This window comes from Exophiala oligosperma, assembly GCF_000835515.1.
Source record: "Exophiala oligosperma strain CBS 72588 unplaced genomic scaffold supercont1.3, whole genome shotgun sequence".
Lineage (NCBI taxonomy): Eukaryota > Fungi > Ascomycota > Eurotiomycetes > Chaetothyriales > Herpotrichiellaceae > Exophiala > Exophiala oligosperma.
In genome coordinates, this window is record NW_015622820.1 from 326,094 (window position 1) to 347,650 (window position 21,557).

Here is a 21,557-nt window from a genome sequence, read left to right on the forward strand (position 1 = left end):
GCGCATCTACATTTTTACTTGCTAGACATTTAAAAGGAATGCAGATTTACTGTACGTACTCCGAGTTGGTGGTGGTGGTGGTGCTCATACGAATACGACGAGTCACGGATACGAGATTGTAAACTGATGCACGTCTGATTGGTTGTTGGGCTTACGTCAGTCCTTGGTCATACGAAACTCGTCATCGGTCAAAGCAACTTTGGTCGCGTTGAGGGCAAAGTAGAGCGAAAGCAACTCAGCCTCCTTTCCAAACGTCGTCACCCTTCGTTATCAACTCACCCCTCCGGCTGACCACTTGATCCTCCCTGACCTTCATATCCATCATCACCAACCGTTGCAGCATCACTGAAACCAAACGATCCGTCGGGAGTGAGGGACAACCTCGGGGTTCTGATTCGAGGACCTAGCCCCCACGCGTGAACGCTTCGAACCGGCTTGTGCGACCTGTATATTCCTAGTGGTCACCCTCACGTTTTTCGAACAACCGACCGTTCTCTCACCTACAGTCCCTTGAAACCACACGGCAATGATCCAAAAAGGGTGAATCCGCTCAGAGGGGACAGACAAAGTCACCGTTGCGATTTTACGGAAAAGTCTCGACCAGGCGGTCGTCGGCGCGCGAAAGTCAATCAAGTAACCCATCAATCAATCAAACAAAAGCCCCCAAACCTTTCGACATTACATACAGTCAACTCTTCACCATGCCTCCTCGACGGCGACGCTCAGGTCAAGCCCAGGCGGCCGCTGCCACTGGCGGTAATGAGTACGCCACCGCGTTCGGCCGAGCTCATCCGATCGTAATGAGAGGACTAGTCACGGTGTGTCAGTGTTCGGGACCATTGTTGATAGGAACGATTCTGTGGACCGCCGGTTTTCTTCAACGTCCCATGTGGGAAAGGGTCACCATGTGGAGGGCTTATCTTTGGACCTTCATTTCGAGATGGGTTCTCGTCGGCTGTGCCATCACTTGGACCTTGAATGGTTGGGATCAGCAGCAGCAGCAGAATGGAAATCCAGCTCAACAACAACAAGACGGAGTGGATCAGGATTGAATCGAACAAACGCCAAAACGCCAACGGGCCCGTACAGCAGCGGCATCAACAGCATCAGCCTTGAAGCCAAACGTGGACTGCTTCCGATTTCGAACCAGAATCGAAAACTACGGTGTTGATCATGATCGTCTTGAAGGAATTCACAAAAACACCCACCAATGCGGAAAGGACGGGTCGCTAGAAAATGGGGGAAAATCCACAACCACGGAAAAGCATCCCTATGTGCGTCGAGACATGCAAAGTTTCAGAAAGACGGAAACAGAAACAAGTTCTCTGGGGATTTTACTCCTATAGAATTTGTTCTTTGGAGCCTGGTATATCCGACTCTCACCGAGAAGGGTCCGATCGCATATAGCTTAGGGATTCAAAACCACTTGGAAGTTGGAACCACCCGAGAGGCCCCAGTTAGTAGGTATCAAGTATAGTATTGGGCCTCCTCACAACTTCAAGAACTCGATTGATCGGTCATGGGCCCATTGGTCATTTAGAACAGACCAGATGGACCATTCCATAAACTGGATATGAAGTCCATTCACAACCCCCTTTGCCATCCATCAAGGTTCGAATTGTGTCGGGTTTCGGGGCACTGCCAACAACGGTGGACGAGAAACCACCGAGTATCCACTACTTCTCTCGATCAAATCATCAAAAGACAGGACGGCCAAAAGGTTTGTAGCTGATCAAATGCAGAGTCGCCCATGGGTACACTCTAGATATCAAAAAAAGTCTTGGTCTGTACCTAATGTGCTTTGATTCCAAAAATTCTATGCCAAATGCAGTCTCACCAAGTTATATACAACCAATGAAGGGATTTGCATACACGTTTCGTGCAGATCAGATGGCCATGCATCATCTTGTCCCGAAACGCATGTGCTTTGATTTGTGGTGATTTCTCACAAGCCAATAGAAGACCAGTCAAAGGCTGGCCGTTTCAATCCAATGAATGGATCCGCACACAATTGTTGGTACAGCCTCCTTAGGTGTGGCTCCGCCAATGCCCCTGTGTCTTCTCCAGTTGTCATGTCATTTCACACGTCTCTTTGCTTCCTCCCGTACGTACCACGACGCTGGATCCTTCGTCACATGCCTCATAAGTATATATCTTTCATCACTTCTTGAACTCTCCCTTGGTGTGGTAGTCCTCCCATTCATAATAGGCCTGGAACTCGGCGTAGCACGTTTCCGAGTCGCTTTCCATCTTGTTGGTGTATGCGGCCTCTTCGTCGTCGATGAGGACCTTCGGGATGTTACCGCCTTGAGAAGCGGCCTCGGCGAGCAATTGACCCTGGCACGCGTGCTCCATCGACAAAAACAAGAACGCAGCTTCGTCGACCGTCTTGCCGACCGTCAGGATACCGTGGTTTCGCAGGATGGCGGCCTTGTTGGTCGGGCCGAGGGCTTTGGCGATCTGGGCGCCTTCCTCGCTGGCCAGCACGACGCCGCCGTACGAGTTGTACACGCTGTGCGACTTGTAGAACTTGCAAGCGTCCTGGGTGAGCATCTCGATGGGTTTGCCGAACACGCTCCACGCCTTGCCGTAGACCGTGTGTGCGTGGCAGACGGCGTGGACGTCTGGACGAGCCTTGTGGACTTCGCTGTGAATCAAAAACCCAGCGGCGTTGGGAGGGCGAGTTCGGTTGCCGCCAACGACCTTGCCGTCAAAGTTGACTGCGATCATGTCACTTGCCTTGAGGAGGCCAAAGTGTACACCGAGGGCTAAGGGTCAAAAATCAGTATACTAGTATTTTCTTTTTGGATTCTTCCATCAAGCGATAGTATAAGAGAATCATCACATACGATTTGTCCAGAAAACATCCTCATGTTCTGGGTCCCTGACACTGATGTGTCCCGAGATACCCTCGACGTAGCCCTCTCGAGCCCAGTGGCGGAAAGCCGCTGCCATGTGCTCGAGTTGCCATTGACGCTTAGCGGCCATGTCTGTAAATGTAGGGACACCAGGGAGCATCACGTCGCCGTGAGAGATGGCCGCCATTGGTGACTTGTCTTCCATGCCGTGAACGTGGTGTTCTTGGTCGGCCGGCTTGACCGATTTCGAGGCAAAAGGGCCCGAGGGTAAAATGTCGCTGATAGCGGTTGGAGCCATGCTGAAAGATTGTACTGTAGAGAACAAGACCTGTTTGCGTGAAAAAAGTAGTCCGAATGAGGGTGCGCGGGAACAATCTGCTTCTTTCAGTCTGAAATTCACAATCGAACAATTCGTATATCAACAATCTATGTACACAAGAAACACTCTAATCGGTAGCAGGACAAGTTTAATAAGGCGTAGGAAATATCCAACGTGGGGTCCTTGTGCTCTCTCCGTCGGGGACTCCTGCCGCTTCGCTGATATCCGACAGTTTTCGATTGGGAGAAAATTCTACGACTAGAACTTTGGGAGGAAGGCGACTCCGAGAATCAAGCTGTCACTTTCCCTTTGGTGGTCTGTTATCCACAGAATAGTGTATTGTGAGATCTTTAGTTCCTCGCACAGCTGATGTTGAGTGGCATTGCACCGGGCCGGTCACACCGGGACTTTCACAAGGCAAGTCCTTCGGTCGCAAGGCTGAAGAAACATATTTTCACGTGATCTCGCGAAGTAACTGACGTCACCACAAGGCTCAGATCTTAGGGCCATCGCAGCCTGATGTTGACGCAGCTGGAAACTGCGCATTTCAACATAGTTGAATTAATCAATGTCCAATATTTGGTCGTGACAATTACCTCCCACACCCCGATGCAAGATGGCATCAAATGTACTCGAGATACCTTTTCGGCGGACACATTCGGTCGACCTCTCCTCTGCCATTAAACAGTACATCTCCAGCAAATATGACCAGTCTCCGGGCATGTTTACAGATGATCTTCGAGAAATCGATTTCCTCCGGTCCGATGCCATCAGTGTTCAAGAACCTCACACCAGTGGAATAAGGCGTCTGACAGTCTACGCCGCTCAACTGCGGTACCTGGGAGGAAAATTCCCCATCGATATTGGTGTGGACTTCCCCTGGTACCCCGCCATTGGATACGATAGGGACAAGCCACTTTTGCAGAACAACATCAGGTTCGAACTGGCGAATGTATTGTTCAACCTTGCCGCGCTGTACTCACAGTTATCGACCCACACGAATTGGACCACCGTTGACGGACTCAAACAGGCGGCGGAATATGGAATTTCCGCGGCGGGGGTCTTCGCCTTCATGCGAACAGAAATCATACCAGAGATGCGATCCTCCCCTCCCGAAGATATGGATGATGTGACATTAGACAGTCTACAAAATCTCTGTCTCGCTCAAGCACAGGAATGCTTTTGGCAAATCACGGTCAAAAAAAATATGTCCGACGGGACAGTCGCTAAATTGGCAGCCAAAGTGTCGGACTACTACATCGCCGCGGCAGACGCATCTCGTCAGTCGAGAGCGGTAAGTAGCGAATGGATACATCACATGCAAGCAAAACACCACCATTTTGCGGCGGCCGCTCAGTACAGACAATCCAGGTATTGTTTACAGAACAAGCAGTACGGAGAAGAAATCGCTCGGTTAAAAGACAGTATTAACTGCGTCAATGAGGGACTTCAGGAAGCTAGATGGGTCAACGCAACTGTGGTGGGAGATTTGAATGGACTCAAGACCAGAGTACAAGAAGATCTGAAGAGAGCGGAGAAGGACAACGATGTCATCTACCTACAAGCCGTCACGCCAAAATCAGAGCTGAGACTTCTCGACCGCACCAACATGGTCGCACCAAAAACACCCGCAGAGGTAACAAATGGAATTTCGCTCCTCGGACAAGGACAACCGTTTGGAAAACCTCTGTTTGAGAAGCTTGTTCCCTATGCTGTCCACCAGGCGGCGTCGATATACGAAGATCGTCGAGACCGTCTGGTCAACCAATCGATCATTGCAGATCTTGAGGCCATGACTGCGAGGGTGCGCGAAGTCCTCCAATCACTCGATCTGCCCGGCTCATTACAAGCACTGGAAAAGCCACTTGGTATTCCAGGTAGTTTGGTCTCAAAGGCCGAAGAGCTTCGTCAACAAGATGCCCTGTATCGCATAAAACGGTCAATAGAAGACACTACCAAACTCAAGACAAATGACCTGTCAATCTACCAAGAAGGTGTCTCGCTTCTGGATGCCGAAAAGGCCGAAGATGACAGGGCCCGGTCGAGATACGGTACGGACAGGTGGAATCGACCGCCATCGGAAGTCGCCCTGGCAAAGCTATACCAAAGCTCGAAAGATCTCCAGACGTACCTGAACTCGGCAGCGTCAAGCGACAATCTTGTACAAGCCAAATTCCGCGAGAACGAACACATTCTCAAAGTGCTCAGCGGCACAAATCGTGACCTCGAGCGATTTGTGCCTTCTTCCCGACAAGTGGAGATGACACCGACAATTGACCAAGCTGCATCCCGCCTTCGCACGTGCCTGAACGAGGTATCTCGTCTAGAGACTCGGAGGAAGAACCGCATCATTGCCCTCCGCGAGAAGGCGCAAGCTGATGATGTTGGGCCTGCCCTACTCGCCGAGGCGGCCAGACTCGAGCGAGAATTCCCCATGCAAAAGATCGAACCGGGTCAATTCGAGGGCTTGTTCGATAGGCGGCTACAGACGTACGACTCGGACCGCGACATCTTGGTGGCCGAGCAGGAAGAACAAGACCAGATTGTGGCGCGACTCCGGGAGGCAAACAAGACCTTCGTCGAAGCGCGGAGAGGCGACACCAGCACGCGCGACCGGCAAAAGGCCCTGCAGGCGTTGGACACCGGGTACGCCAAGTACAAGGAGCTCATCAGCAACCTCGAGACGGGCCGGAAGTTTTACAACGACCTGGCCGGGCACGTCACCCGGTTCAGGGAGAACTGCAAGGCCCAGGTCAACGAACGACGCGTCGAGGCCAGTCAGATGGAGGCCGAGCTCGCGGGGCAAGACATGGGGAGGTTGAACCTGGAAGAGACGAGGAGAGAACTGGCCGGACCGAAGACGAGGAGCCGGGCGCAGGTCGCCAACCCACAGCCACAGCCGCACGGGCAGGGGCACGAACGGGGGCCGACGGGGGGCCCGGCGGGACAACAGCAGGACGGGATCCCGGCGCCGGTGCCGACGAGGAATCACCACCCACCTCCCCCGTCCGTGGAGGCGGGGGTCATGCCTTCGGCCGCCGCCGCCGCCGCCCCGGTGCCCGTGAACGTCGCGGGTGGGAGCATCGGCGGCGGCGGGGTGTGGACGCCCGACATGGGCATCAGGTTCGGTGGCGCGCCGGCGAACCAGCCGGGTCAGGCGGGATACCCCGTCCCCAGGCGTGCCTAGATTTGAGATCCTTTGGAAAGAAACAGTGGTCATCGAACCAATATGTACGTGCCTACACGGAACGATCCGTAGTACTGTATGTTGGATAATATTTTTCCTTTTTGCCCTCGACAGTTCCAATGGCAGGTATGTACTGAATACGAACCACGGCACTGAATGCATGACGCGCTCTGTACTAGGTACTGCAAGGAAGCCGATGAATGTGTTTTTTTTGTTCACTCTGTAATCAAATCATCTGGATATACATGTCTCTCGTATACGCGACGAAACTACCTCGGCATCTTTTTGGATTTCCACCTCGTGTCATCATCATGGGTGCGCCTCCCTGCGTGTGTTTTTTATATGAACAAGAGAAATTCTCACTTCCAAGCGGCGTAAACGTCACCCGCGGTCCCCAGTTCCCCGGCTCTGGCGTCGGACAGGACGAAACTCTGGACGATGGGTTTGACGCTCTGCCAGGCCCCGTTGGCCATGAGCACAAACTGCCAGGTTCCCGCACGGGTCGGCATCAGACCGATTTTCGGTTTGTGTTCCTCTCGCTCGCCTCCTCCTACGGGTGCCGTGGCTGCACGTCCGAGTTGTTGTTGTGGTGGTGGTGGTGGTGGTGGTGGTGGTGGTGGTGGTGGTGGTGGTGGTGGAGGGTTCGATGCCGTACTAGAAGAACCTTCAGGACTGCTGCTTGGTCCTGCTACTCCGTTTCCATCTCCTTTCGCCTGTTCCAATCTAGATTGGACTTGTTTGACGACATCCTGTCTCATCAAGTCCGGTTGGTCAAAATGAGCGGCCGCCAACCCCTTGACGCTGAGTTGGGCTTTGACGATCTCGGTCTCGGCAGGGTGAGTAAAACAATAAGCTCCAATGGCCAAGATGACCACGACAATGACATAAAGAAACTTGAAACTCAACAGCAGGTAAAGTGGAATCAATGGGATGCGGGCCACTTGGACAGTACTGTTCCGGACCTGTTCAATGTCGTTGACGAGAGGAGAGAAAACGCCCACGGACAATTCGAGTGCAGACCGACTAAACTGGTTGGCCCAGATGTTGGCCATGTCTTGTGCGTCGGTGGCCGTGTAGCTGGCCAGGTACGCGGCATTTTCGAGGGCGAGAGAGGCCTGTTTCATACCCAAAACGATGGGCGACCACGCAAAGGGGGCAGAGAAAAAAGCACCCCATTCCGGAGAGGCCGGCGTGGCGTCGAAGCTGTGCAGCTTGCCGTTCGAGTAGGTGTACGTGACGTCGTAGATGGTCGAGGTGCAGTTGAGCATCCAGACCGCGTTGGCGCGGCCGCCTGGAAAGATCTCTGGGTCCATGTTGTTGTAGAGATTGTTCTTTTCGTCGTCGCCGGGATAGCCCATTGCCCACGCTCCGAAATACATGGGGTTTTGCTGCAGCAGAGCCGGGAGGGATCCTGTAGAGTAGTTGTATCCATCCGTCAGGTTGACCATGGCTGCAGCCTGAGAGAGCTCAGCGTCCGTCGCGAAACCAATGCCCATTCCGCAAGAGCCGGAAGATTCGTCGGTGGACCAGACGTTGGGAAGACATTGGGTCAAATCACCAGCGAATCCGGCAGAGCAGCGAAAAGACGAAAGATCCGTATGGTTGGAATAGTCGGCGTGGCAGCGAGTTGTGGCGAGGTCGCACTGCGTGGCCATGCCCATCGTCTGGGCTTTGTAATCGAGAGCCGCACTGCTCCTTTGGTCGCTGTAGAAGAAGAAGGTCTCGTTGTGCTTATGGGGTGACGAGGGAAGGGTACCAGTATAGTTGGAAATCATGTCGTTGGTCGGCTGGTCCAGTTGTACTTTGGACGCGGCTTCCCCTCCGACGAGAAAGATGTTTTCCAAGTGCAGCGTGCCAATGTACAAGTTACAAGGCCAGAACCAGTTTTGATCATTGTCTCCTGCTGTGCGCGGGCCATCTGGGCAGATCGGGGAATCCGAAGTGCCACGATCGAGACTGCGACCAAAGGAATGATAGGCCGAAGTCGAAGTGTTGTATAGCTGAGTGATGGTTGCCGGATGGACAGCGATACCAAACCACGTGTCGATGATGGGTATGAACACCCCCAGAAGAGTGATGACGAAGAGAGCTGTAAAGGCCGCGGGCAGGGGAGCCACCAGTCTCTCCTTTCTGCCCCATCTGTAGAGCACGGTGTCTTTCAGCGGACTGAAGCCATTGCCACCGAGTAAATTGATCAGGAGAGTCAGCTGCTCCGGGGTAGGCAATTCAGTGGGGTGCCCTCGCTTGGACTTCAGGACAATGTGTCGAGCGGCAAAGAAGGCCACCAGGGCCATGATGGAGCTCGAAAGGTACGGGATGACCCTGCCTGTCCACGACGCGATGGTGGTGATGGTGGAAGGGTTGTAGGCAACATAATATGCCGGTCTGCCACCCTCGTACCGTACGTCTTTGATGGCTTGGGTGATGTTGTTGATACTGTTGTAGCCCACTTTGTCCCTTGGCACGTAGAGTTCGGGCCACCCTTCTCGTGGGACGATGCGATGTTTGAAGATGAAGTAGAGAAGAACTGCCGAGACGACGATGATGGGGATACACGGTAGTGCCACACCACCGACGATCGCATATATGGCAGATTTCAGGTCACGACTCGGACGGATCGTGTCGCCTTCCAACGTGTTTGGATCGTCTTGAACAGCAGTGACACTGGCTTCGACGATAGGCTTTTCAGTGATGGGATCAATCTTTTGACCATCCATGTTGTACGCCATGTTGTCGACCTTGAAGTAAGAGACTGACAACAGTAGTCACTTCCGGTGTCGACCTAGAAGTAAAGGACTGGCGACGGTAGTTGTCACTTCTGGTGTTTGACGAGAGAAAGTCGTCTCCTCGAGGTAGAAAAGGACCCAGACATGAAGGGGAGGGAGGGAAGGCAACAGAGGGATTCACCTAGCATTCATATCAAATGATTCCCCCCTCCGACGGGGCAAGAAGGACAAAAAACAGACACCATCATCCTACCTGTCTGTCCTCCATCCCTCCCCTTCACCACCACCAGCAAGTGCTAGGTAGGTAGCTAGGGATTTGGCCGGCTCTGACACGACACCACACGACAACCATTGAGACGACAAGAGTGTGTCGGTGGCTTGCATCAAAAAGACCACTTTTCAGCAAGCCACGAAAAAGAGAACCCCCCCCCGGATCAATAGCAAGCCAGTGTCGAGCTATCAAAAATATGGTCTAGAGGGGAAAAAGGGGAAGAGAATGTCCCAAAGGAGATTGTTGGTTGATGTTGAGGAGAGACCAAAGCTTTGGACGAATACGAGCCAGAACCATCGGGGTCGCCTATTTCCCACATGGCAGGCGCCTTCAAGGCTTGATCTAGTTAAGCAACTTCCCGGGGGCTCAATCAAGCTTTCACATGGAGGTGTGATGGGTCTTTGAGGCTTAAGGCCTACCGCCTATTGTAGGATTCGCTCCGGGGGTTGATACCTCATCTCCACAGTCACCACCCCGTTACCACCCCAGGCCGGTCCAGGCGCCGTCAGGGTTTCTGTCTAGTGTGTTCAGCTCGCATGGGAATTTGTAGTCCTGCATAATAACATCCATTGTTGCTGTTCTGGTCGCTTGGATATTCCATCCGTACGTAACACAAGGACAGAATATAGTAAATGTCTTCTAGTCTCTCTCTGTTCTAGACGAATCTTTCGTCGTTCTGGTTCGACATATGTACAAAAGCTCAAAATGGTTCTGGACGTAAAACATGACTGAACATGACTGAACCCTGTATCTCAGATGTAGACAACACATCCGTACTCCCGTAAACACACATAGTCCGTACCTCAATAGACCAGCAAAAAAAACAAAATGGACAAAGTCTTCTCATCACAACCTCGCGTCTCCGGCGACCCCGATCATTCCTCTCTCCCTGTCCTCCACCTTTCTCAACTCCCGGACCTCTTGTATACCTGCCTTTCTGACACCTTCCCCTTCCGGATCTTCCCTGGCAAAATCTCCCGCCGTCCCGGGGAATTGACCTTTACGGTAAGTCTCCCATGCCTTTTCTGCCTCTTCAAATGCGTCGTAACTGAACAAGAACTTTTGAAACACGGGGTCCCGCCATCGATTCTGGTAACCTTCATAGGGGTTTTCTTGACCCGCCAAAAGTTGACGATCTCTTTCTTTCTGTCTGGGGCCGTCGTGCAAGTGATAGATTGTCTGACCAGTTTCGGAACTCTTCTTCACCACATGACTCGCCCGGGGTTTCCTGACCGCCTCGTACATGGTCAGAAGATCGGCCAATTGGTACTTGTGTTGGATCTTTTCGAACAAACTGGCCAAAACCGCGGCGTCCTCGACGGCTTGGGCCGCCCCTTGAGCGAGATACGGCAAAGTCGCGTGACAAGCGTCACCGAGTAACGTGAAGCGACCGGAAGGGTGTGACCACGTCCTCATCTCCCTGGAGTTTTGTAGCCTCCACTTGGCCGTCCCTTTACACAAATCCAAAAGGGCCCTGAGTTTGGGGTCCCAGTCCTCGAACAAGGCGTGCATCTCTTCGAGGTCCGCCTTTTGTTGACTGACAAACTCCGGGAGGTTGTCCGGGGACGCGATGACGATGTTGTACAGGTTGCCACCTTTCAAAAGGTAACAGACGACGTGACTGTCCGGGCCCAGCCACATGTTGATGTTGGGGACCGCGACGAGATCCGCGAGTAAGGGGTGGGCGAGCATGGCCTCCGCCGGGACCGTGATCCGGTAGGCCAGGTCTCCCGTCAAGTACGGAGGGTCCGGTCTCCCCAGCAAGGCTTCGCGGCAGGCACTTTTGAGACCGTCGGCCCCGATGACCAAATCGCACTCAAAGGGTCGGTCCGGTCGGTTCTTGATGTGCACGGCAGGTCGTTCGAAATCGACGCCCGTGACGCAACTGTCCAGCCGGATGTCCACGCCCAACCTCGTCGCCTCCTCGACGAGGATCTTGTGGTAGTCGGCACGGTGGATGTGAAGGTAAGGGTACCCATAGACGTCCTCGCACAAGGGGATCAAAGGTTGAGAGGATAAGATCTGGCCGTCTCGGTAAGACCTCATCACCACGTTGTTGGGTCGGACCGACACCTTTTCGATGGCGGGTAGAATTCCCCAGCTGGCCAGGATCTTGGTCGTGTTGGGGGGGATTTGGATGCCGGCGCCAACCTCACCCAACTGAGGTGCTTGTTCTAGAAGTGTGACTTTGTGGCCTGCTCTGGTGATACCGATGGCAGCCGCGAGACCACCCAGACCTGCACCGACGACGCAGACGTGAAGTTGTAATCTTTCCATACTTTCGTATATCCCAGAAATGATATGAAACAAATCTTAATCTGTGTCAATCAAATCATGGAAGGTGACTTTATCGCTGAAGTCCTGCAGAGTCACTCGTGATAATATTGCCACGGTCAAGGGAATGTTTGTACTCTTGGAAAAGGAAAAAAAAAGACAAGGAGATGGTTATGATTAAATGGGGGCAGGATGAATGATGATGAGTTCTGACCTTCTTTTGTATTCTTTTTTCAAGATTTACATCTTGTCAGGTAACGCCAAACTATATACAAAAGAGTACTCACTCAGTCACTCACTCGTATGATGTGTATGACATTCATTCATTATGGAGTATTGCCGTGATCCATCCCCGGGGGGCATGAGAGGCGGGAAAATTCAATGCCGCGGGCAGTTTCTAGGTAAGGTAGATCAGGTAAGGTACTCGTAGTAGGTACTCCGTACTGTACTGCGTGTACATTGGTCCCCCCCCAAGATTTTAGGGGGTAACCAAATCCTCTCCAAGAAAGACCAAAATAATGAACCCCCGACTCTTCGTACATCGCACATCGCACAGAATAAAACAATATAACTGCTATGGTCGGCCTCGAACATTGACCCCAAGACCCAAAAAGCAAAAAAACATCCAAACCAACCCCGGCAAGTATTTTCGGGCTTAGATAATTGGCAAAAAAAAGAGGCAGGCATGATACGGAGCACATGAACTCTCTACTTCGTCGTGGTGTGATGTTCGGTCCTCAACGGCACTTGCTTTGACGCTCTTCGGCAGTTGAAACATGGGCCATTTGCCATTTGCCATTTGCCATTCCCCACGAATGCTCCCTCCCCCCTCCCCCCCGGTAGCCACCGAATCACCACCACTTAGGGACTCCCCATACAGAGTACTTCCGTACGCCGTAGCAAGGTAAACAAACATCATCATCAACATCATCATCATCATCATCATCATCATCAACAACAACACAAAACACACAAATCAAAAGAATAAAAAACATTATTATGGATAATCAACTCATCAACCCATGACCCAGATCTATCTAAAAAAAGACGACGCCGGCAACAGACACGACATCAAAGACCATTCCCAAACCCATTTTGTAAAACAAACATTCTAGACGAGCCACACATCATCGCCTCCTCCACGGTGATGCATGTAAGATTATTACTGATTCCTTCAATCCCAATATCCCACATCCAACTAAGCCTTGTCCAACAAGTCTTGAAAATACTCTCGACACACCTTCCTAAACCCCTGTCACTGACCGCATTGTCATCCCTTGAAGCTCAAGCTGCGCAGGTGAATGGCTTCTTGGTTGCTCCATTATGGATCATGCTTGAAATGCTGGCATAGATGCCGACGAAGCACTAGAAAATGTTAATCAGGAGACATCAGTCTGCCACAGCATGAACATACCAGAATTGCTGCCACAAGAATGTTCAAAGAGTTGATCAGAAGCAACAAAGTCATCTTCCACGTCCACAACTTGAAGGGGACCATCTGGAGCTTCCCATTCTGGTCTTGCACGAGGTTCAGTCGCATCCAAAACATACCACTGAGCCCGAAAGTGAACCAACTCGCGAACAGGGCACTGGTCAGCCCAACCAGATCGTTGAAAACAGGAACCACTTCCGCGATCAACCATGCTGCCACCCATGAGAGGGTACAGATCAACACCCAGGTGCCGTACGATCTGATTCCCAACCTCGTGAACTCCTTCTTGTTGGAATCTTTGTTGATTCGTCGGAGTGGCTGGTGCATCAAATCATCCCGTTTGTTTTGAAGCATTCGCACGTACACGTATTTGACCCCGACGTGCCCATTGACCACACCTGCAATGACAATGGTAGGAATCGCAATGCCGTACGCCACTTTCTTGACGACTGTGCTGGCACTGTCCAAAGCCGGGCTCTTGACATTCTCACCGGCATAGATGTACACCACCACGGCCGTGACGATGTACATGGTGATGTCGCTGACTTGCAAAAATGCCAGGGCTTTGGGAAAGTCATTGGGGTTCTTCAACTCCGAAATGAACGTGAAGAAGGCGACATGTCCTGCATAGGCAAATACCATGGTATTCACGGCCTGGAACCCATCCTGGAAAGAGAGCCCCGGTTGAGGCCACAATCTGACCGACATCTGCCCGTTGACGAAGCCGGGCTTGGTGATGCTGACTCCGATCATGGTGATCATAACGGCACCGACGATGCTGAGAAAGCTGGCTACCGAATAGTACGAAAGATTCTTGAGAGTTCGTGGTAGTGTGCACAGCAGACTGAGAAGAGTGCCAACCACCATCCAGAGTATGGTGCAAGCTCCATGGCCTGTGATGGCGTTCATCATGATGGAAAAGGTCAGGATGTGGCTGCCCATGATAAAGACATAAAACAAGAATTGCCCCCATCCAAGAATCTCTCCGCCCCATTTACCAAAGAGAACCTCTCCAGCGCATGCCATGGAATGAATGTGCCGGAATCGTTGTTTGAACTGACCGATGACATAGCCAGAGTATGAAGCCATCGCGCCGAGGCAGAGAAGGAGGATCAAACCAGGAATAATACCGACTTTCGACATGGCATTGGGAAGGGCGAGAATGCCCAGAGAGATCGTCTCGGCCACCATGACCATTCCAGCTTGCCTGCAGCTTGGTCAATTCGAACGCATCATGAGCAGAGTCTGCGACATACCACCAAGCCATAGACTTGTATTCAACTCCATCTTTAAGACCATGCGACGCCATGGGGTCGTCTTCCGTGGAACCTGCGATTTCGCGGCCCGCGTCAGACCTCGTTGTCGACTTTATGCATGGATGCGCCTTTCTTGTACATACCATTCTTCTCCAGCTCATCCCCAGGTGATTCGCCACCCAAGACTCCGTGATTGCTAGAAGATGCATTCGATTCATTTCGGGGAGCCGCCTCAACGATGGTATCGTCACTCTTCTCTTGCTCCTTCTTGTTGCTGAAGTACGAGGCAATAGACTGTCTCATGAGACCCACGCGCCAGGACGCACTCGACATAGGGTTTGGATTTGCCATGTAGGTGGATTTGATACACGAAGAGCTTAGGACGGACCCTGGATGTTGGTCAGCAACCCGCATCCGATGAGGCAGCAGACAAAGACTCACAACAGAGCTCTTAACTCAGGCACGGGATTTCAATAATGTATTTTGTGGACAGATGTGTGAAAGCGAGTCGAGCTGTTGGGCACATGTAACATGCGTTCAGAACTCCTAGGGGACAAAGAAGGATAGGTAGGATGAGAGAAGAGGAGGAAGAGGAACAGCAGGAGAGGAAGGATACCCGCCCTATGTATGCAGGCTGGAAAAGGTGTCGAATTGCAAGCTAAATGAAGAACCTTTCTTACCCGACACTTGATACAGACGTTTCGTTGGTGAACCAAGAAAATCACCCAGAGGCAAGAACCACACAAGGCGCTGTCAGGAAGGCAACAGCTCATGATCGGCAAGAGCCATCACCGCATTTTCATGTAGCTCATGGTGTTGTCATGGCATCTATGCGCTGAGGCGGAGGTCATTGCTGCAGCCACCTGCGGTCTGATGGGCAAAGGTGAAAAGTGTCGCAAGGCAGCCGGAGTCAGAAGGAATCGACCTCAACGAAATTCGGTACGCGAGAAGCTGCACCAGATCTGGGAACAATCATCGGTATTAAGTTTAGAACAAGTATGGATGGTTGAAGGGACGAATTCGTCCTACGAGTTGGCTGGGGATTCAGTGCCCAACCCCGGATTTTGGCCGGGCTGTAGCTTTGAGTCACTCGCCAGTGTATCTGCAGGGCCATCTTCTCTGCTGTCAGCCAGGATGTCCATGAGTCTCCGAGTCTCCAAGAATGCTCATATCCAGAAATAAATTACAGGAAAGACGTGGGGGACCAGACTCACCATATCTGGAATACAACTTCCGTTCCCAGTCGTCCGCAAAGCCAGCCCTCCCAGTCTCAACATCTCTTCGTGATACTCCCAACTTGCTCTTTGGAAGACCCATCGAAGCAAGGAAAGCCACGCTGTCCTTCCACTCCGCCTCCTTACGCTTGCTGTCCCACTTCAGCTCGTCCGCCATCAAGTCGATGACTGTGGGTAAAGCTTCCAGTGCTGCTTGGGCGTTCAGGAATGCAAGTCTGGTTCGCCGGGCGATAACATCCACGGCCCTCTGGGCAAATTCATGGCGGACCGCGTACCGCACCTCGCCATCCACAAAAGGATAAAGTGGTGAAATTCGCTTGCCTCGAACCGGAAATCGTTCGTCTGTAGGGCTTGAGAGAGCTGCAACCGTCCAAGCTCGATCGCCATAAGCTTCGGCAAGATGCTTTGCCACTTCGGTCTCTATGCCAAAATGCTGTACGAGGTTGATGAAGAGCGTCTTGGAATACCCATGCGCTCCAACTAATCGCACCTGATGTGTCTGACACGATCCATCAAGCGGCGCAGCATCATTCACTCTTTCCGAGCCACTTATCCTTCTCGGTGTTTGTACAGGTCTTGTCTGCAGACTGAACTGTTTGACCGCCTCGTCGACAGCATCCTCAGCCATCTGGCGATACGTCGTCCACTTTCCACCTGCGCAGGTAAGCAGACCGGATTCCGACACTGTGACAAGGTGATTTCGCACAAGGGACTCGGTGTTCTTTGCTTTTGGATCCTTCACCAACGGCCTAATGCCTGACCAAGCGGCCAGGACGTCTCCTCGTCTTACATTGATATCAGGTGAGAGGTAGCCTCTGATCTCATTCAAGATCCACCCAATCTCATCTTCACCTGCAACGGGTTGTTGCGTTATATTGCACGGTGCGTCCGTCGTCCCAGCAATCGTATTGCCTTGCCACGGCAAGAAGAAAATGACTCGCCCATCACTCGTGCTCGGATCGATCAAGCCCATGCTGTTCTTTTGAGGACTGTAGTACCCGGGCAGCACAACATGCACACCCGAACTTGGCGCCACAATTTCTTGTGCCTTCTCATCATCCATCTTTCGAATGCTATCACAGAAAGGGCCCGTCGCATTGATAACACCCTTCGCACGTATTGTGATCGGAGCTCCCCTGCCACCGTTCTTGAGATCAATAATATCCCTCGCCACAGCACCGGTCAGTCGACCGTTCGCATCTTTGGTCAACTGGGTAACTTCCAAGTGGTTCACAACAGTTGCCCCGTACAGCGCCGCTGTTGCCGCAATACTCACGTTCATCCGACTGTCGTTGTGCGCACCGTCGTAATACACCAGGGCACCTACGAGATTCTCCTTTTTCAGCATCGGGAATGCATCCAGTGCTTTGCTCTTGGTTAGAAAGTAACTGGTTTCAATACCCTCGCTGCCAGCGAGAAAGTCATAGAATTTCGTGCCGGCCCAGAAATATGGCGCCTGCCACCATTTCTGGAGCGGTATCATGATGGGCAACCACGTACTCAAGTGTGGCGCTGTGTCGAGGAAATACTTCCTTTCTCGCAAGGCCTCTTTGACCAGAGCGTACTGGTTGTAGTCGAGTTCCCAGACCGCCTTCTCAAGATATCGCACGCCGCCGTGTACGAGTTTTGTGCTCTTGCTGCTCGTGCCGGCAGCGAAATCATCTCGTTCAACCAGTGCGACTTTGAGTCCCCGTGTTGCGGCATCGAGTGCAATGCCCGAACCCGTGGCACCACCGCCGATGACGAGCAAGTCGTACGGCTCGCCAGCGTCTTGGTCCGCGGCAAGTTGCGCATCTTTATCGCCTGTCGTGCTCGTTACGCCACGGAGTCTGTCAAAGCTGTTCCGGATCTGCTGTGTAATTTGTGTCTCTGAGCTTGCCCCAACTAGCCCGCCACTTTTTCGAAGGTCTGCGATCTGCTCTGCCCGGGACTTTATCAAGGGGAATTTAGGTGGTATGATTTTTCCATCTTTTGTGCGTAGAACAGGGACGACGGCTCCCTGGGACCCGGGGACATTGATGGGCCTGTAGGAAACATATATGACGGCTACACCAACACCAGCAAGGGCAGCGGCAGAGTAGACGAGCGGCTTGAGGAAGCGACGCGAGGAGCGGGTGGAGGAGGCCATAGGGATCACAGTATCTCGAGGCGTTTGGTCTCAGGGACCGACACAGTCGAAGGCGTAGGGACTGCTCCGTGAGGGCGTATTGGTCGGAAACGAGATGGTATAATGGAGATTACTTCCTTCCCGCTCCCATGACTCGCACCATGACACTCAAGTCACAGATGAGTGAAGGCAAAGGGGCAGGATGGCTGTCGGGTAGTGTCGAAAGAGAGCGTCGCAAGGGTGGTGAGGCTGTAGCCGGCGCAGGGTGGTGGACAATCCGACATCAAAATCAACACGAAACAGAGGCGGTACTTCCGGGGAAGGAGGTGAAGTCGAACAGTTGCATCCACGCTGCGACTTGGGATGAAGGTGGGTTGACTGGGTTGACATGGGGATGGGCACCATGCACTGAAGATGTCATACTTGATTAGGTCCTGCACGTCGGTGTCCGGGAACCGAATAGCGACGAGGTCATTTAGGCTTATACTGACTCCATTGGACGCCGCGGGGGCATTTCGCCAGCATGTGCAGTCCAAATCTCGGACACTATTGGGGCTGGGCTTGGGGCGTGGGGGCCTGGGCCCATGTAGGCGTAGTGCCCAATGCATGCCTAGCTTAATTAATGAGCAATGGTGCTTACTGCCTAGGTTACCTTTTTGCCTGAAGACCTGCAGACATGTGCGTAACACCGGACCTTCATACCCAACGTACTCCACGGCATTTCTACTCGTAGTACAAGAACTCAGGCAGTTCATGAGCATGTGCTTCCTCCGTTCGACACATCCGGAGTAGGCAAAACGATATACTCTAGTGTCCCATGGGGGTTTTGTCCGATTCTCTTCCAGGCATTGACTGCTTCACAGACTTGTTGCGTTTGTTGAGCTTCTAGGGCTTGACCCAAACTACGTGCACACTACTGGATCAGACAGGTATCTACCAATTCATACTCATTTTGCCAGTGTCAGTTCAATCTGATGGGATACATACAACAAAAGCTCATGTAGGGCATTTCAGGCATTTTTGCGAATCAACTTTTCTTGCATGGCCACCACCACCCTCCTCACTTTGCCATTTTAGAGAATGCTTAAGTTTTATGGAAGTTTTGAATAAAGCATGATGGATTACGCCTGATCCGCGTGGCCATTGAGCTCGGCCTTCTTTTCCAACAAACCAATGTCGACCTTTTGTGCCGGCACACTACCAGCACCCGCGGTTGACATGTTCAGTTTGGAAGGTGTAGCTGGCTGCTCGAGTGTGACCGATGTCCTCAATGGGCTGCTGGCACTATCTGTCTGGTTCAGATTCAAGCGTTCGAGGGCTTCCAACTCCGCCTCTGAAAATTGTCGCAGATGTTTGGGTCGGAAAGGCACAGGCGTGGAGACTCTAGATGTCAGGAACTGTGGCGTGTGTTAGCTTGCCCAAATCTTTCACTGATGAGAACTTCCATACTGAGCTGGCAGCGCTTAACATTGCAATCAAAGATGCTTGTACCACGTCCTCATGAATGCCGACACCCCACACTTTCTCGTGGGAGCTGCTAGCCGTACACTCTATGTAGGTAGCGGCTTTCACGTCACGGCCTTCACCGATGGCATGTTCCTTGTAATCAGCAACATCGAGATCGATGCCCAAAGAATGCAGAGCATTGGCCAAGGAAGACAGAGCGCCATTCCCGACGCCGACGACCGGGTGCTGAACGCCGTCGATAGCAATGACACCAGCAAATTGCCGTTTGGCGGTCGACGTGTTCTGAGCTGGTGCCACTGTCTGAGGAGGTTGGCCAGCTGATGACTTGGTCGGGGGTGCTGGCGACGTCGCTCTTACTGCTGTAATGTTGTAGTCAACCAGAGTAAAACGAGGATTCTGGTTCAGATGGTATGACTCTTCGAAAAGTGCCTGGATCTCACGTGGGAGCAACTCTCGGCCCTTTGCGTCTGCCTCTTTCTGGACGATCCTACTGAAAGCAATTTGCAATCCTCGGGGCAAATCGAGCTCGAGGCTTCTCTGAATGACCCAGGCAACACCACCCTTTCCAGATTGTGAATTGACACGAATGACAGCCTCGTACGTACGTCCAATATCCTGAGGATCCAGAGGAAGATATGGCACGTCCCACCGAGACTCGTGATTCGAACCCAGAGTCTTTCGTTCGTTGAATCCTTTCTTGATGGCGTCTTGGTGTGAGCCGCTGAAGGCACAAACGACCAACTGTCCACCATATGGCCACCGTTCGTTGACCGGGATCTTGGTCGATTCCTCGCAGACTCGAATGACCTTCTGGATGTCGCTGAAGTCAACATTGGGCCATATTCCCTGGGTATAAAGATTCATGGCGAGGGTGACAAGGTCGACATTGCCCGTCCGCTCCCCGTTGCCAAACAAAGTACCTTCCACTCTGTCGGCTCCAGCCATCTGGGAGAGTTCAGAGGCAGCCACTGCGCATCCCCGGTCGTTGTGACAGTGCACGGAAACACAAATCTTTTCCCGATCTGTCATGTGCGTACAGAAATATTCGATTTGGTCGGCAAAGACGTTGGGCGTGGACATCTCAACGGTCGCCGGTAGGTTAAAAATGAGCTTCGAGTCTTCGGTCGGACCCCAGGCCTCCTTGACAGCCTCGCATATCTTGATGACATATTCCGGAGAGGTGTCGGAGAAGGTTTCAGGGCTAAATTCGAAAAGCCATTCGGTCCCTGCCTGACTTGGGTCATCCTTGGTGATAGACCGAGCGAACTTGGCGCATTTGACGGCCAGAGCAAGGCTTTCATCTTCTGTCATACCAAAGACTATCCTCCTAAAGCACTCGCTCGTCGCAAGGTATAAATGTAGAATTGCTTTCTTCGCTCCTTTGAGTGAATCAACGGTACGACGGATCAGATCTTCTCGACAGGGCGACAAGACCTGTAACCATACGTCGTCGGGGACAATATCCGGTGTTTCCACCAAGTGTCTCGTGAAATCAAAGTCGGTCTGGGAAGCGGAGGGAAACGAGACCTCGATCTCCTTGTAGCCCAACTCGACCAACATCTTGAAGAAGCGCAGTTTTTGCTCGCCATCCTTGCAACAGGATCAGCCATGGTGAGGGAACCGGGACATCTAATCTTACCATAGGGTCAACAAGACTTTGGTTTCCATCTCTTAGATCGGTAGCCAGCCATCTCGGAGGGGCGTCGATCGTTCTCGAGGGCCATTGGCGGTCAGGTAGGTCAAGAGGTTTGAATTTGCGGTATTTCTTCCATGGTTCACGAAGCCTGGATGGGGTCCGGTCAGCAGTGCAAGAGGGTCGTCAAGGGGCACAACAACATACATGGGCATCTTCGCTACCGTCCTAGCACGAGGCTGAATCTGCTAGAGACCGCTTCAACTTATTGGCGGGAGGATGGAGGGGGTGGTCGGAAGAGATCCAGTCAGGGACTCGGGACTATTTCGAATCAAAGACTCCTCCTGTAGAATATCGTATCTTTCTCAGTTTGTCCAACGGATTTCAGTAAACAAGAGGGTATGTATACAATGAGTCAGTTAGTGGGTGAGTCACGGTGAACCAGAGGCAAAAGATTTTAACATGTTCGTGGGGCAATTTCATCAGTCCAAGTATTCGTACAGTACAACGGTTCATTGTGGGGTACCTCGAGTACCGGTACAGTACCAATTTACTCCAGACCCGAGATCTTTGTCCGAGAATAAGCGAAGTTATGCGAATTTCAACGTTTGCAAGTGGACTTGCTACTGCTACCGACTCTTGTTACGAGTATAACTTGATACAAAACCCATAATCTATAGCAAAGTACTCCATCGCCCTTAGAGCAGCTTCAATCATCGTTCTCTGCGTCTGCATTCAAAGGTATACTATACCATCCCCACCATATACCATATGTCAAACCCAATCATACCA

The 21,557-nt window shown here is 52.1% G+C and overlaps 7 protein-coding genes across 8 annotated transcripts; 2 read left to right on the forward strand and 5 right to left on the reverse strand.

Moving 5' to 3' along the window:
• Positions 1-252: 252 nt before the first annotated feature.
• On the forward strand, positions 253-1,962 carry PV06_02960 (uncharacterized protein). The gene has a single exon (XM_016403707.1). It carries the CDS (start codon positions 702-704, stop codon positions 1,050-1,052), a length of 351 nt encoding a protein of 116 aa, XP_016264712.1. The 5' UTR covers positions 253-701; the 3' UTR covers positions 1,053-1,962.
• On the reverse strand, positions 1,784-3,557 carry PV06_02961 (uncharacterized protein). Its single transcript, XM_016403708.1, has 2 exons — positions 2,850-3,557; positions 1,784-2,768 (listed from the first exon to the last, which is right to left on the reverse strand). Exons 1-2 carry the CDS (start codon positions 3,154-3,156, stop codon positions 2,161-2,163), a joined length of 915 nt encoding a protein of 304 aa, XP_016264713.1. The 5' UTR covers positions 3,157-3,557; the 3' UTR covers positions 1,784-2,160.
• A 178-nt stretch (positions 3,558-3,735) lies between these two features.
• Positions 3,736-6,585, forward strand: PV06_02962 (uncharacterized protein). The gene has a single exon (XM_016403709.1). The coding sequence runs from the start codon at positions 3,794-3,796 to the stop codon at positions 6,362-6,364; it is 2,571 nt and encodes an 856-aa protein (XP_016264714.1). The 5' UTR covers positions 3,736-3,793; the 3' UTR covers positions 6,365-6,585.
• A 3,477-nt stretch (positions 6,586-10,062) lies between these two features.
• On the reverse strand, positions 10,063-11,638 carry PV06_02963 (uncharacterized protein; the record flags this gene model as incomplete). The annotated part of the gene is made up of 1 exon (XM_016403710.1): positions 10,063-11,638. The coding sequence occupies one exon, from the start codon at positions 11,636-11,638 to the stop codon at positions 10,208-10,210; it is 1,431 nt and encodes a 476-aa protein (XP_016264715.1). The 3' UTR covers positions 10,063-10,207.
• A 1,017-nt stretch (positions 11,639-12,655) lies between these two features.
• Positions 12,656-14,910, reverse strand: PV06_02964 (uncharacterized protein). The gene is made up of 5 exons (XM_016403711.1): positions 14,765-14,910; positions 14,467-14,712; positions 14,324-14,396; positions 13,050-14,274; positions 12,656-13,000 (listed from the first exon to the last, which is right to left on the reverse strand). Exons 2-5 carry the CDS (start codon positions 14,672-14,674, stop codon positions 12,920-12,922), a joined length of 1,587 nt encoding a protein of 528 aa, XP_016264716.1. The 5' UTR covers positions 14,675-14,712; positions 14,765-14,910; the 3' UTR covers positions 12,656-12,919.
• Positions 14,911-18,036, reverse strand: PV06_02965 (uncharacterized protein). The gene is made up of 2 exons (XM_016403712.1): positions 15,538-18,036; positions 14,911-15,437 (listed from the first exon to the last, which is right to left on the reverse strand). Exons 1-2 carry the CDS (start codon positions 17,684-17,686, stop codon positions 15,349-15,351), a joined length of 2,238 nt encoding a protein of 745 aa, XP_016264717.1. The 5' UTR covers positions 17,687-18,036; the 3' UTR covers positions 14,911-15,348.
• Positions 18,037-18,433: 397 nt separating this feature from the next.
• On the reverse strand, positions 18,434-21,209 carry PV06_02966. Of its 2 annotated transcripts, XM_016403713.1 has the most exons (4): positions 20,973-21,209; positions 20,772-20,916; positions 19,115-20,722; positions 18,434-19,062 (listed from the first exon to the last, which is right to left on the reverse strand). In XM_016403713.1, the coding sequence occupies exons 1-4, from the start codon at positions 20,978-20,980 to the stop codon at positions 18,787-18,789; spliced, it is 2,037 nt and encodes a 678-aa protein (XP_016264718.1). In that variant the 5' UTR covers positions 20,981-21,209; the 3' UTR covers positions 18,434-18,786. The 2 variants fall into 2 exon arrangements, with proteins under 2 accessions (XP_016264718.1, XP_016264719.1); XM_016403714.1 differs by having other exon boundaries at positions 18,434-20,722.
• Between the last annotated feature and the right edge of the window lie 348 nt (positions 21,210-21,557).